The 18862-nt window shown below is 49.4% G+C and overlaps 1 protein-coding gene across 2 annotated transcripts in view; it reads right to left on the bottom strand.

The window, feature by feature from the left end:
* Window positions 1-1016: 1016 nt before the first annotated feature.
* Window positions 1017-18862, bottom strand: part of Vsx2 (visual system homeobox 2) — a 24192-nt gene continuing 6346 nt past the window's right edge. The window contains exons 3-5 of one of the 2 annotated variants that reach the window (XM_021179699.2): window positions 18343-18466; window positions 2493-2673; window positions 1017-1767 (exon numbers count right to left, since the gene is read on the bottom strand). In XM_021179699.2, the coding sequence (XP_021035358.1) occupies window positions 1385-1767; window positions 2493-2673; window positions 18343-18466 (688 nt within the window). In that variant the 3' untranslated portion in view covers window positions 1017-1384. The remainder of the gene's footprint in view (window positions 1768-2492; window positions 2674-18342; window positions 18467-18862) is intronic. The other variant, XM_021179700.2, reaches the window with a different exon arrangement.

The following is an 18862-nucleotide window of genomic DNA, read 5'->3' as shown; positions in this document are numbered from 1 at the left end:
TTTAGGAATGCCTAGGTCAAAGTGAGGCCATGTCCGGGGCTTTTAAGCTGCACCCATTTTCTCCAAAGCAGGCACATGTGAACCAATGGGCTACAACAGCAGTTCTCAACCTGTGGGTCATGACCCCATGGCCCCTTTGGAGGAAGTCACATAATCAGATATTCTGCATATCAAATATTTACATTTTGATTCATAACAGTAGCAAAATTACAGTTATGAAGTAGCAATGAAATACATGTAAAGGTTGGGGGTGTGTGGTCACCATAACACGAGGAACTGTATTAAAGGGTCATAGCATTAGGAAGCTTGAGAGCCACTGGGCTACAGGAAGCTCTAGAGAAAGAAGCCTTAACTAGCAAGTCAAAGTCATAGGCAGAAGGGTCAAAATGTTTCAGAAACACAGGCCCTGGGGTGCAAAAGCTCTGGGTGAGGGCTCACCAGCAGTATAGCAAGCCACAGCATTGCAGAGAAGCGCCCCACCCTCAGGCTGCAGAGCCTAGACACTGACAAGGTGGTGTGGCCCACCTCTGCAAAGGAGGAACATGTAGGGCAGGCTCAGTGTGTAGAAGGCCTGAGGATGATCTACAGCATGGCATGAGACAGGTTTGGGGAAGGACTCAATCTGAGAGTTGCCCTGTTTAGACTTGAATCTGCCCATCAGCAGGCAGGGCAGAAAATGCAGAGGTTACACCGTGGACCAGCTATGCATCCACACAACAGGACCCACGTGAACCGGCTGAGAGGTGCATCCACACAGCAGGACCCACGTGGACCAGCTGAGCAGTGTACTTACACAGCAGGACCCATGTGGACCAGCTGAGCAGTGTACTCACACAGCAGGACCCACGTGACCCGACTGTACATTCACACAGCAGGAGCCAGGGTCCAGGTCTGCGAGAAGGAACAGGTGGAGAGGGAAAGGCCTGCCTGCTAAGAACTGGGGTGCTCAGGACACCGAGGCAGGTCTTCAATCACAGCTCTGCCGGGCTGTGGGCTGGGTTTACAGCAGTGGGCGCAGCTGCCCATGAGGGGGCTAAGCTAGGGAGGAAAGTTTAGAGAGCAGAGAATAAGGGATAGACTTGGACAAGAGTCTCTCAGGGATGACGTGGCAGGACTTGATGTCAGGGTAGCAAGAAGGCTTTGGAGGCAGGGAAGCTGGGCTGAGGATGAGGATGCTGGATCAGGAGTATGTTCAGGATGTCTCAGCATGGTCCAAAGCTACGGACAGAATTGGCCTGTTTCTAGAGTCGTGGGGGTAATTGAGGGCTTGAGGTGTGGGGAGGTGTGGCAGAAGCCAGACATGGGCCTTGCCTCAGAGAGAACTCCCCACACCGCAGGGCTGCAGGGCCGGAGAAGAGCAGTTCCGAGGCCAGCAGCCCTTGCCCTAAGCCATGTCCTCCAGCTGCGGTGGGCTGAGCTTCTCAGCTGGCCTGTCTTCATCCGTGGCGTCCTCTTCTTCTGGCTTCTCAGCATTTCTGGCCAGGCTGTCAGGCCCAGATACAGTCCCCAGAACCTTGGTGCTGTGTTCCTGAGCTTTGGCTCGGAGGGCGGCAATGCTGTTCTCCCTCAGTTCTTCCTGGGAGATGGCTGCCTGGGCCTCTGGGGCCCGTTCCTCCTGCTCCATCTTGTCGAGCTTGGGCAGGGCCTGGCGTTCCACCTCGGGCTTCCTTCCCGACTCAGCTGCTGCCTCCAGCGACTTTTTGTGCATCCCTAAAAAGAATTGTTGGTATTCGGGTTTAGAAAAGCGCCTGGGAAAGCCATCTTGAACTGAAAACAGCAAAGATAGAGAGAGGCCAGAATTAAGGAGGGGCAGAAAGCCTTTCTTCACATACCACAGTCAAGTCCCACAACTGGACTGGGGGTAGGGGGTGGGAGTGGGAGGGTGCCTAACAAGGGTGGAATTTCAGGCCAATAGCTGCGAACCAAGCCTTCTACATCAAACTCTTGGGCCTGAGCACCCCCACCCCACCCCTCACACCCTGTTCCGTACTTCCAGGGCATGGCCCTATCCCTCTGTTATAGGACTTCAGGCCTTAGGACCCCTGAGATAAACCGATGCTATTATCACAGGCCTGGAGGGCAACTGATGGGATTTGTCAGATGGGGAGGTTTGGAGCAAAGAAGTTCTTGGGCAAAGCTAGAGAAGTGACTAAAGGGACACAGGAGTCCCCTCAACTCACAAAAGGGAATATTTAATTTACTATAAACCCATCTCTAGTCAGGGAGAAAGGACTCCAGATTCCAGGGCAAGGGCCATGTTCTCCTCACGCTGCCAGTGTGAGGAGCCAGTGATTTCAGAGTGGCAGTCCTGACGCCCAGTGGGTAGGTGCAAAGGACAGCCCCAGAAAGACAGGTTGGCCTGCTTGGAAGACCTCGATGCCATGGGGTCATAGTGGCCCAGGTCTCCCTACCCAGTGTTCGGATCCCTCCCCGAGTGGAGCCCGCTCTCCTCACCACAGGGGCAGGGCCCCAAGGAGGGCACGGGCTCTTACCCAGTAGCCATGGGGCACAGGAATCCATTATGCCATCCTTGGCAGACTTGAGGATAGACTCTGGCAGGGGGATCGAGTGCCTCACCATGGCTCCATAGAGACCATACTCAGCCATGACGCTGCTCCGGCCCCAGCACTTCTCCCTCTTCCTCCACTTGGCTCTGCGGTTCTGGAACCACACCTGGCATTGCAGAGAAGTGGTTAGAGCTTCGCTCTGAGAGACTCCAGGCCCAAGGCTACCTCTGTCTGCCTCAGGGTGGGGGAGGGGGAGGTTGGCGGTTGTTAATGCAACTCCCCTCCCCCACGGAGTCAGAGTCTCAGACTAAGGGGGGCTATTCAGAATGATGGCATCAAGACTCGAGGCTACCATGGGCAAAATGGGTCCCTTTGTTGTCTTAAGTCAAAGTCATTCTAGGAAGATAGGCTAGGGACACGTTCAGACAAGGCTCAGCAGGCGGGCAGCGTCCAGTGAGGTCCTCAGTTTGCAGCTGAGGTGTGTACACAGGTGCAGAGGATCCTGCAGACACGCCTTCAGGGTACAGGTGTGTCCTGTCAGCTATGGCGTTCTGGCTTGAATACCACGTAGGCCTGACCCCATTCTAAGTTTACAACTTCGTGTTGGGCCACATTTATAGATACCCAACCTACAGGCCATGGCTGTAAGAGACCCTCTGGTTTACAAAAGGACAGATTCCAGGGGCTGGAGAGACAGTTCAGTGGTTAGGAGCACGGGGTTGTTCTTCCAGAGGCCCTGGGTTTGGTTCCCAGCACTTACAAGAGTTCACAACCTTCTTCGACTCTAGTTCTAGGGGTCTGACACCCCTCTTCTGGCCTCTGCAGGTACCAGGCACCCAAGAAGTGCACAGAGATACATACACACAAGCAAGACTCCCAAACACATACAATGACATAAATTTTTTTTAAGGCCAAATCCCCTGGCCCTGTTCTTCACCCCAGGCCAGGAAGAGCACCAGAGTATGAGCCTAGAACAGCCCATGCACTTCCAGGTGTCTGTGAGTCTGGCAGCAGGTGGCAGGCTCTCCTTGAACACTCACCTGCTACATTTTTCCTGCCCTCTCCCAGCTGAGTCACCATAGCCCCCCACATACCTTGCTCCCCACCATTCCAGGCCTGACATTGAATGGAATTTTGACCAAGTGGGTGACATTCCTGGGTCAGGTAAGGAATATGACATTCTATAGTATTGAGGCAGAGAAGAGCTTGGTAGGTGACACCCTAGGGTCTGTATATTTGGTCCCCCGAGTTAATTGGTACAGGCTGAATCTGAAAGACACTGGGGTCCCCTGGGGTCGTCTGCAGCTGCATCATCATCATCATCATCATCCTGTCACTGTGTTACAATGCCTCTGCAGCCTCCAAGAGGAAATCCACGCATCCAGTCTGTTCAGGGGATCAGGATGTCTCTGTATCCCCCAAACAACCTTCCTGAGACCAGCTACTGACAGAGCCCAGAATTTCCCCAAGGAAAGCTGATGCCCTCCGGGAATCTGATGGGCCTGGAAGGCTCCCGGGTGCCTCTAGTCTCATCTGGATCTCAGGATAGGAACCTAGGAACAGAAAACCAGTTTTCTGGGTGCTTTCCACCCACTCGCCTCTGGCGCCCCCGCCCTTCCCTGTGGGCCCCTCCCCCGCCCTGGGCGGCCACGGTATCAGCTTTTGATGAAAAATTGCTCCGGCTCTATTCAGGAGGCGGCAAAAGAAGAGTCACCCCCAGGGGCAGCCCTGGGCTGATTGAAAAATAAGTTAATTTCAGTTTGAATCGATGGGCCTCAGGCACTGAAATATCACGGGAAATTAAAGCGGCTTCTCTCCTGGGAGCCACGGCATTGACCCGCACTAATTAATGCTGGGGAGGCAGCGATCGCCTTACCACGAGCTGCTCCCCCTCCCCGGGGGACCCCAAACACTTCTCATTTAACTAATTAGACGGGGAAAATTGGGTGTTAATTTGTTTAGGATTTTCCCCCCTCTTCCACCGCCCCTCCCCCGGCAGCTCCCTCCCCGGCCCCCGCCCGGTGCGGGGGCTCGGAAATGAATGCGGGGCTCGCCGGCAGATGGCTGCCCCGGTCACTCTGCAATCTTCTCCGACTTGATTGCTTGATTAGGTCGTTAGCACATTAAAAAAAAAAATTGCTTGCCGTCTGGCGCTGGCGTGATGAGTGGGACGCGCGGCAGCGCCTGGGTAATTTATCTTTTTATACGGCAAAGAATTTGATTTCAATCTGCAGATATATGGGGCGCCTTTGACACCTGTTTAACTTCGCGCCGCTGACAGCTTAACCCTTAGCTGCCTGGGCATCCAGGAGCCAAGGCTCGGACGCGGGGCTCCAGAGGCCTTGCTCAATGGCGCTTCCCGCCATCACCGGCAGATGGCGCAGAGGGAGCAGATCGTCACTTGGGCCAGCCACACCCAGCAGGGGGCGCTCCTGGCGCTACCCAAGTATGTTGGTGAGCTACACAGGAATGATCTCTTCCTGCTACGAAAGACCACACCTTTCAAAACATCTAATTAATCCATATAGCTGTGTTTGGGGATCTCTTCTTTGCAAATAACCAGGAGTCTCTAAAAGTAGGAAAAGGCTGGATGCAGTAATACATGCCTTTGATCCCAACACGGGAGAAAAGCAGATGGATCTCTGTGAGTTCAAGGCCATCCTGGTCTACATGGTGAATTCCAGGCCAGCCATGGTTACATAGTAAGACTGTCTGAATAAAATACAATAAAAATGGGAATGTCACTCCTCAGAAGCCATGATTATCTCCAAGCTCTCAGTGACCAAAAGCTTAGAAAGCCATCACTGGACCTTCCCTGGGTGATAGCATCTTCCAGAGAGCCACACATCACTGATTGGAATCTGCAATTTAGGTTTAGATCTGGGGACCCAGAAAGCAAAGATCCAAGACTTCCAACACTTTGGGAAACTGCCAAGGAATAAGAGTTTTTTATAAAGTTACATCCACTAGATAGCTACCCTCTGGGCAATAGTGTTGTGAGCCATGAAAATGACCTACTTGTCTGACCCTGGCCTTACTCCCCAAGGCTGCCTGCTGGTTCTCCTGGGTATCTGTCCCACTGTCTGCCCTCTGGGGTGGGCCTTCTCCCATCTCCCTCCTATTAACACTTAGTCCCCCTATACAAAGTACTCACTTGTTTTAAACTATCTTCTCCCAACAGAGGCAACATCTGAAAGGACCCACGTGTATAAGTGCCTTCTGGTTCCCTCAAGCCCTCAGACAAGACAACGTAGAATAGATGGTGACAGATTCCAACCACCAAAAATAGGACTGGGAATCAGCCAGACACCCCTCCAGGAGATAGCCTATCCTGTCAGCAGGGCTCCTTAGCTACACCACCTGCAGCCAGAGGCTGAGACTTTTAAAAGTATAGGTAGCCTGGACTGGAGAGACTCTTAGTAGGGTTTTTTTTGGGGGGAGGGGGGTGTTTATTTGCTTTGGTTTTTTTTTTGTTTTTGTTTGTTTGTTTGTTTAAGACAGGGTCTCTCTGTGTAGTCCTGGCTGTCCTGGAACTCACTCTGTAGACCAGGCTGGCCTCGAACTCAGAAATATGCCTGCCTCTGCTTCCCAAGTGCTGAGATTAAAGGTGTGCGCCACCACTGCCAGGCTTTGCTTTGGTTTTTAAGACAGGGTTTCTCTGTGTAACCCTGGCTGTCCTGAAACTCACTCTGTAGACCAGGCTGGCCTCGAACTCATAGAAATCCAACCGCCTCTTGCTGGGATTCAAGGTGTTCCTCACCACCACCCCTGGCTGAGACAGCCAATAGTTAAGAGCAGGTGCTATTCTTACAGAGGACCTGAGTTCAGTTCTCAGCACCCACAGCCTCCTGTAACTCCAGTTCCAGAGGTAACCCATGTTCTTTTACAACCTACCCAGGCACCCACATGCACACAGGTAAATAAAAACAAATCTGTGACGAACGTGTATGTAGCCAGTCGTGGAGGCTCGGCCCTGTAATCCCAGCACTTGGGAGGTAGAGACCGAAAGACAAGGAGTTCAAGGCCAGCCCTGGCTACATGAGATGTTTAAGACCACCCTGGGTCAAATAAGCGCTTGTCTCAAAACTGAAGAAGGAAGGAAGGATACACATACCACATGCTAATACCGCTCTGCCCAGGAGCCCTAACTACCATCTCCCCCAGCCTCAGTTCCTACAGCAAACACACCCTACCCACACTAAGAGACACCCAGAAATTGTGCAAGGCCTTGTCTGCTTTTGCCACCACATGAGCTTTGATGCTAAAATGATTGAGGACCTTTCCATTTTCAGCACAGTCTGGATTAGAGATTCTGGAGACAGCATCATGGAATGTGCAAATACTAGAATGTGTCTGCCAGTCCTCCATGGAAGGTGCATTCCCCTGGGTGGTCCAGGGATTCCAGAGGTGCTGGAGACACAGTGGAGCTGAGAGGTAGAAAGGGCGAATTAGGAACTAAAGATGGGGTACAGGGTTGAAGACCTGTTCTGGGCTCATAAACAGCACCCCCCCTTTCGGGTTCTCCTCGGGCAAAGGAATCACTGGTGTGAAGGTCACCTTTCCCATGACACACTCCCTGGGGAACATGCGCCAGCTGGTGGCTTGAACTCCGGTCCTCAATTATGAGTTCCTGGGATGTCTGGCTCCCCATGACCAGATGAGGCTGCAATTTATGGAGGAAACCTGGACGGCCAAAGCGATTTTGTTTTAGGGCAGCTGGCATCAAAAATGATGACTGCCTTGGAGGGAAGCAGACAAGGGATTAGTAAACTATTTTCATACTTTTCCTCCTCTTGTCTTGATCCAAGTAACCATCGTGTGCACTGAGCTTAAAAGCCACTAAACTTGGGCTGGAGGGGTGGCTCAGCAGTTAAGAGTACTGGATGTTCTTCCAGAGGTCCTGAGTTCAATTCCCAGCACCCACATGGTGGCTCACCATCATCTGTGATGGGATATGGTGTTCATATGGGATCTGATGCCCTCTGTCATGCAGGCATACATGCAGATTACACACACTGAATATACATAATGCATTGAATATACATAAGTAGATAAATAACTCTCTTTAAAAAGTCCCTAGACTTGATCTTAGCCAAGAGCAATCAGAACTCAAAGGTGCTATGTGATCTTAGGTTTTTCAAATAAAAATCTGCAAGTTGGCCTTTGATAACATGAGTTCAACATTCCATGTGTATTCTGCAAATGATGTGTGTACACGTGCAAGCGCCCACGTATGCACACATCGGGGTCCAGGTACCTTTCTCTGTCACACTTTATCTTTTTTTTTTTTTTTTTTCAAGACAGGATTTATCTGTGTAGGCCTGGGTATTCTGAAACTCACTCTGTAGATCAGGCTGGCCTCAAACTCATAGAGATCCACCTGCCTCTGCCTCCCATGTGCTGGGATTAAAGGCGTGGACCACCACCATCTGGTCCACCTTATGTTTTGAGACAGGGTTTGTCAATAAACACAGAGCTCACAGATTGCCTAGACTGGCCGGCCAGTGAATTCTATTCCATCTTTACCTCTCAAAAGGAGAATCACAGATACGTGCCACCTCACCCGGCTTTCTACATGGGTACGGGAGATCAGATTTGCTTGCACAGCAAACATCTTTATCCACTGAGCCATGTCCCTAGCCCATACAGATGCTTGCATGTGTGCCATTATTCCCAAAGTAACCTCGTGTAACAACTGTTTACATAAAATTTACATCTATTAGATATTATAATAAACTGCTGGTTTAATGCGTTCATGTGGATGCATATACATTATGTACAAATTCTATGCTCCCCACCCCTAATTAACACATACTAGGCAGGTTTTCTGCCATTATGCTGCATCACCGTCTCTGTTATTTTATTAAGAGCGTTCCTGAGGAGAAAGGATAGAACGAACCCTGCATTCGACAATGAGGGACAACTCTGCTACATTTCAGGGCTATTTGAAGATTAAATGAAATAAGTGGAAAGTGCCTAAAATCAGTGCCTAAAATCATACAGATGGTGCTTAATCATTGCCAGCTCTTATGACTTCAAAGGAGACCCAGAAGATCAATGGGAGTCTGCCGAAAGGGCAGGTTAATCAGTGGCATTACCTGTCCCTCTGGCCTCCTACACTTGTCCTTTAGCAAAGCTGGACTTACCAATGATAGTAAGTGCAGCCAAAGGCAGAAGGCAAGAGCTAACTTCCAGGCTTCACTCTCCCTGCCCCACACACATGGATGGAACCCGGGCCTTACAAATGTTCACTAGTGTACATGCAAGCTGCACTCCAACCCTAAGACTTTCCTTTCCATCTCAGTGCGTGCACGTGTATTTGTCACCATATGCAGCATGTCCGTGAAGATGCCCACAGGGACATCACATTCCCTGGAACCGGAGTTACAGGTGGTTGAGGGCTGCCTGACATTGGTGTTGGAACAGAACCCAGGCCTGCTTGCAGAAGCAAAATGCTCTTAACCACTGAGCCAGTTCCTCACAGAGCTTTCATGTTTTAATTCAGACAGCCTCTGGTTTCCCTTCTTGTCACCTGAAGATCCACCCAAACAGATCCCATTGAAACTCTACATTTCCGATTATAGATCAGGCACAAATGTCCGTGCAAGGGATTGGTCTGCTGCTGCTGTGTATTCTAATGCTAAATACTGGCCCCCAAGATCTAGTTGCCCTCCATCACCAAGAGGAAACTCCCAAGTACATGAATTTTTTTGTTGTGTGAACCCTGTTCCCTGAGTTAATTGGTCAATAAAAAGCTAAAGCCTGTGACTGGGCAGTAGATAGAGGTTTTCAGTTACTTGGCTGGGTGTCTTGGGTAGAGAGATAGGAGAGAGAAGAAGAGCACAGAGAGAGGAGGAAGCCGCCATGAGAGGAGACAGACCATGAGCATGTGGCCAGGAGAAACAGCAAGTGACAAGGGACACATGGCTGGGATGTAAGTTAGAATAGCTCCAAAATCTACCCAGTCTAGGCTTACAGCTTGTACATAAAATGCCTGGATTGTGTGTGTTTGATACAGGCTAGCTAGAATTTATAATTCCATTTACATGCCAGCAAGCCCTCAATGCCTGTCCCAACTAGAGCTGGTTCAGATACTCTGTCTACGCTGGAGATTGCTGCTCCTTCTGTGGCTGTCACGGAGGCTGGTGGGCATCCTCTCACCTCCTAGACCCTAAGAGCTTCCTCCTCCTCCTCTTCCTCCTCCTCCTTCTTCTCCTTCTTCACTTTTAAGATTTATTTACTTATTTTATGTATATGAGTACACTGTTGCTTTCCTCAGACACACCAGAAGAGGGCATCAGATCCTATTACAGATGGTTGTGAGCCACCATGTCGTTNCTGGGAATTGAACTCAGGACCTCTGGAAGAGCAGCCAGTGCTCTTAATCTCTGAGCCATCCCTCCAGGCCCAGCTTCCTGTTTCTTCTCTTCTTCTTCTTCTTCTTCTTCTTCTTCTTCTTCTTCTTCTTCTTCTTCTTCTTCTTCTTCTTCTTCTTCTTCTTCGATTTATTATTATATCTAAGTACACTGTAGCTGTCTTCTGACACACCTGAAGAGGGTGTCAGACCTCATTATGGATGGTTGTGAGCCACCATGTGGTTACTGGGATTTGAACTCAGGACCTCTGGAAGAGCAGGCCATGCTCTTAACGTCTGAGTCATCTCTCCAGCCCCAGTTTCCTGCTTCTTAATTACTCTATGTTACCACCTACTGGGAAGGCTTGTTGGGAAAATTAAAGTGTGTGGGGAAATGCCTGGCACACAGTGAGAAACCTGAAGGGACCAGCCTGATGCTGGTAGGTTCTGTGGGCCACAGTGATGTGTGACAACCTCTTTCCAGAGACAGCTTTAGGGTCACAGGAAAGGTCCTCCTGCCTCCCTACCTGCAGGGTATATAGCAACATCCAGCCCCTCCCTTTTCTACTTGGTTCTGGGTTCTAAGAAGCCCACACAAATCCCTGGAGGTCCTGCTCAGTTTCCTGACGGTCCCAAAGTGCCACAAATGGCCACCAAGCATGGAGACCCCAGCAAAGCCTAGCCTTTGTTTGCTTTATTTTAGATTAGACTCTGGTAGCCCAAGCTGACCTTGAACTCATTAGGCAGCCACGGGTAACTGTGAACTCCTGATCTTTCTGTCTCCATACACCATGTACTGCAGTTAAAGCCATGAACTACCATGGCGTGCAAGGTTTGCATTTCTCTGAGACAAGTGTGTGCCATGTAGCCCAGTCATGGAGTCAAGTAGTCTTGCTTTGTTTTTAAAGATTTATTATTTTTATAATTTTATGTGTACCTGTGAGTGCTTGCATGCTAATATGTGTATATTAAGGTCAGAAGACATCAGAAGAGTAGAATGGATCCTTTGAAACTGGAGGAACATACAGTTATGAGCCACCATGTGGGTGCTCTGAACCAATCCCAGGTCCTCTGAAAGAACAGCAAGTGCTGTTTGTTTGTTTGTTTGTTTGTTTGTTGTTTGTTTGAAACAGAGTTTCTCTGCGTAGCCCTGGCTGCCCCTGAACTCTTTCTGTAGATCAGGCTGACCTCCACTTCAGAGATCTGCCTGCTTCTGCCTCCCAAGTGCTGGAATTAAAGGCGTGTGCCACCTCTTCCAGGGTGGCAGCAAGTGTAACTGTTGAGCCAAGTCTCTGTTCCCCTGGTTTACGTTTAGTGTTGTTGTTTGAAGTCAGGTCTGATGTCGTCCCTGGATGGTCCCAAACTCATAATGTAGCTGAGTATTGTGGGGAATTGCAGGCTGGTCTCCAGTCGAGCTGAGGTCTGAACCCTGGAATGGTCATAATTCACCTACATGACACTGGTAGGCGTTCCCTCATGCTCCTGGAACTCTGGCCCCTGTCTAAGTTACCACCCCACACAGCCCCCACAAGAGAAGCATGGTCAGTAATCCCGTAGGCAATGGCCCAAGTTTCTGACCTTCAGGCTAAACTCCTCCCCAGTTACCTAGCAACCGTAAAGACCATAAAAAAGGGTGTTCAGCCCCACCTCGCTCTCTTACTGCTTACTCTCTTGTCTTCCTCTTACCCCTCACTCTCACCCTCTCTCTCCCCTCTCTTTGTCTTCTCTCCTCTCTTCCCTCTCTTTGTCTTCTCTCCTCTCATCTCTCCCTCTTACTCTCTCTAGCCTTCCCCCCACCTCTCCCTCTCCCTTCTCTCTTTCCCCCTGTATTTCTACAATAAAGCTCTAAAACCATAGAGAGTCTCTGCTCATCAAGATCCACTGTGCACTCTGGTCAGTGTTGGGAACCTCTTTCCTCTTCCCTCTTTCCCATAACCCCGGGGCTTTAGCAAGGTAGCTCTGGGGCTCCAGATGAGTGGAAAGGGATAGGTGGCAGCCTCCCACGTCTGACTGAGCAGAGTATAGGTGGAACTCTGGCGAGGTGTGGGTCTTTCCCCGTCCCCCTGACCATCCTGACCTCCTGACCGTCCTGCCTCCACCAACCCAGTGCTATGATTACAGTCACGAAACCTGGTCTCTGTGGTGCTGGGGACTGAACCCAGGCTTGTGCGGATTAGGCAAGCCCTCTGCCAACTGAGTACCATTTCCAACCCAAGGCTTTAAATTTTATCTCTGGTCTCAGCCTCCAAGTGCCTGGCTTGTAGCCATGCCCATTGTCTGCTTTCCAGGTTTATTACGGGTCTTTGCGGCCATGTGGCAGCATCCATCACAGTCACAGACACCAGCCTCTTTCCCCTCCTCTGATTGGAAGTGATGAATTTGGAATTGCTGCAGCCATTAGCCTACATTCCACTCAGCATTTGTGTGAGCATGCGTGTGTCTGTGTGTGTGCGTGAGCGTGTCTGTGTAAGGGTTAATTCATTTTGAGATAGGATTTATTTTATTTTATTTTTTAGTGTTTGGTTAGTTTTTGAGACAAGGTTTCTCTGGGTAGCCCTGGCTATCCTGGAATTTGCTCTGTAGACCAGGCTGGCCTCAAACTCAGAGATCTGCCTGCTGCCTCCCAAGTGCTGGGACTAAACCACCAACAACTACTGCCTGACCTTTTAAAAATTATTATTATTATTGTTATTATTATTATAAACAAAGTCTCACTATATAGCCATGACTGACCTGAAACTTTCTATGTGGACCAGATTGGTCTATAACTCTCAGAGATCCTCCTGCCTCTTCTCTGAGGCCTCTTCTCTGGAATTAAGGTGTGTGGTACCACACCTTGGGGTGGGGGGTGAGATGTGGTATGTATCCATGGATGGCCTCTAATCATCCTACCTTAAAGCAATTTTCCTAACTCAGCGTATTCAGTGCACAGAACACTACGGTCACTGGATTTCAAGCTACTTTCTTCCAACTTATCTCCTTTAAGACTCAAAGATCAGGCTGGAGAGATCGCTCAGTGGTCTGCTCTTCCAGAGGTCCTGAGTTCGATTCCCAGCTACCACATGGTGTCCCAGAATCATCTCCAATAGAATCTAGTGCCCTCTTCTGGCATGCAGGTGTACATGCAGATAAAGCACTCACTCACTAAATAAGTAAATAAATCTTAAAAAAAAATAATCAAGCTTGTCATGGTCTCTGATGTCCAGAAGGGGGCAGCTTTGCACACATTTCTAGGCATTTGCAAGCAGCATCCTTCTGTCTACCATGCCTTTCCCCCACCCCAAACTGCACTTTCTTCCACTTCTTTTTTTTTTAAAAAGACATTTATTTTATGTATATGAGCACACTGTTGCTGTCTTCGGACACAACAGAAGAGGGCATCAGATCCCATTACAGATGGTTGTGAGCCACCATGTGATTGCTGGGAATAGAACTCAGGACCTCTGGAAGAGCAGTCAGTGCTCTTAACCACTGAGCCATCTCCCCAGTCCTTCTTCCACTCCTTTCAACCATATCCTAAGCCCGAGAGTTGGTGTTTTTACACCGACTGCATACAGAAGCATTCACCTGGAGAGATCTAAAATATAGACATCAAGGCTCTACTACAGACCAATACAATTTGCATTGGTAGGTATAGGGATGCTACAGAGGTATTCCAAAAAGTTGTCTGTGAATACACAAAGGCTCTGGGTTCAATCCCAGCATTGTAAAAATTATAAATAAGGAAATAGAATCATGGCTAGGTAGTTAAGAGCATATGCTGTTCTTGCAGAGGACCTGGGTTCAGTTCCCAGCACCCACATGGTGGCTCATAACCATCTGTAACTCCACTCCCGGGGGATGGGACTCCCTCTTCTGGCCTCCAAGGATCCTGCATACAGGCACACATATAGGCAAAACACCCATATACCCAAAATAAAAATAAATGAGGCAGGTGGATCTCTGTGAGTTTGAGGCTAGCTTGGTCTGCAGAGGGAGTTCCAGGACAGCCAGGGTCACACAGAGAAACCCTGGCTCAAAAACAAAGGATAAAAGAAACAAGCGGAGTGAACTATTGAGGACAAAGCCTACACTGGTACCCACTTGTCCATCGTCCTAGCACTTGGGAGATGCTGGCTGAGGGTCATTGGCTGCCAGCCTAGCTCCAAACCCAGGGAAAGACCCTGTCTCAAGGAAATAAGACACGGAGAGACAGAGTGTGACACCAGACATCCCCCTCTGGTCTCTGGGAACATGTCTGAGTGCATGTACCACACCCCCAAGTGCATCTAAACACAAACACACTCAAACACACACACACACACACAGGAAACTGAAAATAAAAATTAAATTTTCAAAAAGAAAAAAATTATATATTTTAAAAGAGAGCCAAGGAGGGGCGGGGGTAGGGAGCTAGCTCACTTTTTAAGAGCACTTGCTGCTCTTACAGAGGACCCAGATTCAGTTTCCAGCACCTGCATGGTGGCTCACAACCATCTGTAACTCAGGGGTTCCAGGGTATCCAGTTTCAGGGGATCCAACACCCCCTTCTGGCCTCAGCAGGCATTTGCACCCAGTTAAACATGTGATATAAGAGAAAATGAAATAAAACAAGAGAAATCTAAACAAACATACAAACAAACAAAAAAGCCATAGGGCCAGGAGCCTGTCCACACAGTGGCCGAATGCTTACCACACGTGGTTCTAGGTTCAATCCCTAGCATCAGAAACAAAAGGAAAACTAAAGCAAACCATGTGTACAGCCCTCTCTGATAATCAGCCTCAGAGAAAATAACATTAGTCTGGAAACCCACTTCCTATTCCCTAGGCCTGACACCAAGAGAAACTTCCAGAGTGTATATCCTGAATTCAACACATAGAATGAATTGTATGGCCAAATATATTGTGGTGACTTAGTCTCTTCTCACCCCGTTGTGCACCACACCACGCCATCCTCAGCCCAGCTGCCCAGTGAGGCCTGCCTAGCTGTCACTGCCATTTACCCTGATTATTATGATTTGTATAGATAGTGTCATTTCATCTCGTGGGACAGCAGTTAAACTGGGCTCAAAACCCCTGGTTCCTTACGGACTTGACCTCTCAGGCCCTCAGTTTCTTCATCCAGGAAATGGGTATGAAATCAACACCATCCTCATCTGGTGTTGAAGGGTAAGATGCCACAAGGCATGGAAGGCACTCACTTAATAAAGAGGTAAGTGGTGACTGCTTAGTAAATGTCCCCAAGTCACAATGCTGTTAGCAAGCGAGGAGTTTGAGGAAATGTTGTTATTTTTACAGATGAGTCTTTTGAGGCTCAGCCTGTGACTTGCTGGCAGGAAAACAAAGGAAGGTAGTAGATGCGCCTGGCGTTCACGTGTGTATCGTGCGCCATCGTTAGGGTTAGGAAGGAAGCTCAGCCGAGCTAGGAGTTTACCTGGCTGTGATGAGCCGGGGCTAAGTTCCCCAGCTGTCTACTTAGGACAGTTAAAGTCCAGCTGGCCCACACTCCCATCCCATCAATAGCAGCTTAAAGCCTGGTGAGGGCTGTGATCCTGATACCGAGGCTGCTCCTGCTCTGGTAGCTCAGGAGTCGGGTGCTGGCCAAGTGCATAAGAGGATGTCAGTTCCCCCCCACACCACCACCACCAAACATCAACAAACAAACATCCATTCCACCTGTAAGCTCCTGAGTCTAATGACTCCCCCTCTCGTGCACACACATACGCACACACGCACGTGCACACACACACGTGCACACACACACACACATGTACACACACACAAGCACGTGCACACACACACAAGCACGTGCGTGCACACACACACACATGTACACACACACACAAGCATGTGCATACACACACGCGCACACACACACACATGTACACACACACAAGCACATGCACACACACACACACAGGGTGCACAGGTGATTCAGTGGCATCCCTCAGTCTTCAAATACATCAGTCCCTCCTAATCGCCTTGCCCAGTCCCTACTCCTGACTTCAAACCACCTTGGCTCTTCCAGATGTAGGTTCAACTTCTTCACACCCAAGAAGCCCAAGGCAGAAAGGGGGTGGGGTGGGGCTTTAAGGACAGACCTGGTTTCTCATCTTCCGTCCTCTGCTTACTAGCTACTGAGCACCGGAAGCGACTGACCTTCATGTCCACAGTTGTAAAGGAGGCAACTAGTCTCTGTTCTGCCACATGTCATCAAGATTCAATGAGAGCAGAGCTGTCTCAGAGTGAGCCGGGGACAAGTCACCACTGCTGTGAATTCTGTACATGTGCAGCCTGCATAAGGGGAGGGGTCCACTCTCACAGACAGCCTGTGGCCTCTGCACAAGGGGCGGAGTCTAGTTACAAGGAGGCTCTGGGAGGAGATGACTGGCTATGGATGCAGGAGTCTGGCTCTGGAATCAGTGTCACCAGCCACTATGTCACCTTGCCTTGCCTGTCTTCACCCTTAGGTCATGAACACTTTTCTGAAATGCCTGGAATTGTTACCAAATACACATCAAGACCTTCCCAAAGCCACTTGTTTAAATGCCTTAGGGGAAGGGCCACTTAATCACTCACAAACACCTGCAGGGGGCAGCACTTAACTATGTGATGCCCTGAAGATTTAGCAAGACTTCTACCTCATCTGTCCTATATCCAACCATCCCCAGTCCACCTTCACCGTCCCAGAGCAACACGTGCTCTCTAATTTCCACCTCTCCTGTGCTGGTTACATAACTTCTAACACCTCCCTATAGACAACCTCCAAGTGACTCAATGAAGCCTAGCCTGAGGATGTTGGGTCTTTTGCGGTGGGTGCAGTTACTGGGGAGGATCCAGCTCCCAACAGCCCAGCCCGATACACTGCACCGCTCTGCAACCAAACAGAGATTAGACATCGTACTAAAAGAGACAGAGGCTCCTTTTTCTTAATGAGCAGTACAAATGTGGGCCTGTCAACAATGACCTCAAAGCCGCTTGCAGTGGCCAACTTGGTGCTAATGAAGGCCAGAAGGAGATGACTGGCCTAACCAGGGTTTAGATTACAGAGCACTCCCCTCCCTCCTCCATGCACATGTACGCACACGCAAACAGTTCTGAGCCAACACCCAGATCATTCCCACTAGAACTCAACTGAGAGAGAATAAGTAATTCCAGGTCTCTATAGATAAACATAAGCTACTTATGAATAATTGAGCTTATTGCTGGTGTCAATGTCTAGAGCCTTGAGCTGAAATTCCAAATTGATTCCCAGAGAAAGGAAAAACAGCTCCCGGCCCCATGTTCAGTCTCTGGTCCTCTAGTCAGGCAGTCTGAACAACTTCACAACCCTTGCCTCCTTCTCTAGTACTTCCGGGATGCTGCCCTTCACCCAGCACCTGCTGACAGGAAGGACTTCCCGTAGAGACAGAGAGGAGATGCTAGCCAGGCAACAGTATCAGGAACTCAGGACCTGCTCACCCCACCTCTACCCTGACCCCTGCCAGTTCTGTAGCAGCAGGAACCTACCCTCTGGACCATCCAGGAGCAACATTCAATTTAACTGGAATCAGATCTTCTGGAAACAATCTACCATCCCTCTCAAATCTCTAGCCTCATGATGTGTATCCTGGGTTTTCTGGGGTGGGGAAGATGTTTTGCCTGGGAGTCCCCCCATCTCCATTCTTACAACAGGAGAGAACCCAGACCAGAAAAAGTGGCAGGTCATGTCATGGCAGGTCATGTCACATGACTGTCCAGAAGGGAAGGATGGGCTTGGGGGTCTCACTAGTCCCAGCAGAGGGCACAGAATGTGTACCCAGCCACATTTGGGGCCAGACCAGAGAGAAGCACTGAGCAAGGAGCTACAGGCAGGAACAACATCTGTATGGTCATGAGGGGTGCACAGCTGGGTGTGGTGTGGAGGAATAGGAATGAATAGAAGGGACAATACTTCTTCAAGAGGAGGAGAGAGGCAAAGGCTAGCTCCCACTTCTCAGCCCCCCACAGCTGCCTGGTCCTACCTTTGATCCTAGCCTTGGGCTATGATAGACTGGCCCAGGATGCCCCCACCCCATCAACCCTGTCCCTCATCACCAAGCCTCCTCAGGGTCTCTACAACGTGCTATCAGGAAGTTACCATCTGTATTTTGTTCCTTTGGGTTTGGTTTGGTTTCTCAGTGGCTGGGAATAGAACTGAACACCTTATTCATGCTAGGCAAAGCATCCCACCATTGAACTTTACGCCCAACCCAGGAGGCCTAGGTTTAGAGGAGCCAGCAGGACTTATCCACCTAGCTTCTTGTCCTCCTATGGCCTGCTTACATGGTAGGTATCCAGCAAATATCTGTCAGCGTAATAGGCTCAGATAAACTGTATTTTTGTTGTTGTTGTTTTGTTTTGTTTTGTTGGGTTTTTTTGTTGTTGTTGTTGTTTTGTTTTTTTACTGGTTTACTGGCAAATGATTCTATCTCCAGGGAAGAGCCCTGGTCCAGGATAAAAATGTCTCCAGGTGGCTGTTACCTGTATCCTGTCTTCTGGGAGCTCCGTTTTCATGGCCAGCATCTCCCGGGCGTAGACATCTGGGTAGTGGGCTTCATTGAATGCCTTCTCCAGCTCCTCTAGCTGGTAGGAAGTAAAGATTGTCCTGAGGGGAGCAAGATCAGTACTTAGGACCCTGGAAATGAGAGAGCCTGCCTTGGAGAACATAGACTATTTCTTCCCTGTGCCTTGGTCATAATCATCTCTCTGTCTCTGTGTCTCTCTGTCTGTCTGTCTGTCTCTGTCTCTCTCTCACACACACACACATAAATGCATACTCACACACACTCCACAAGTACATTTACGCACCCCTCCCCCATGAATGCACATTCACACACATTGACCTTCTAAGATCTTTCTTTTTTTTTTTTTAAAGATATATTTATTTATTATATGTAAGTACACTGTAGCTGTCCTCAGACGCACCAGAAGAGGGAGTCAGATCTCATTACAGATGGTTGTGAGCCACCATGTGGTTGCTGGGATTTGAACTCTGGACCTT

This window comes from Mus caroli, chromosome 12 (assembly GCF_900094665.2).
Source record: "Mus caroli chromosome 12, CAROLI_EIJ_v1.1, whole genome shotgun sequence".
NCBI classification, from domain to species: Eukaryota; Metazoa; Chordata; class Mammalia; order Rodentia; family Muridae; genus Mus; species Mus caroli.
This window is presented reverse-complemented; position numbering and strand designations above follow the sequence as displayed.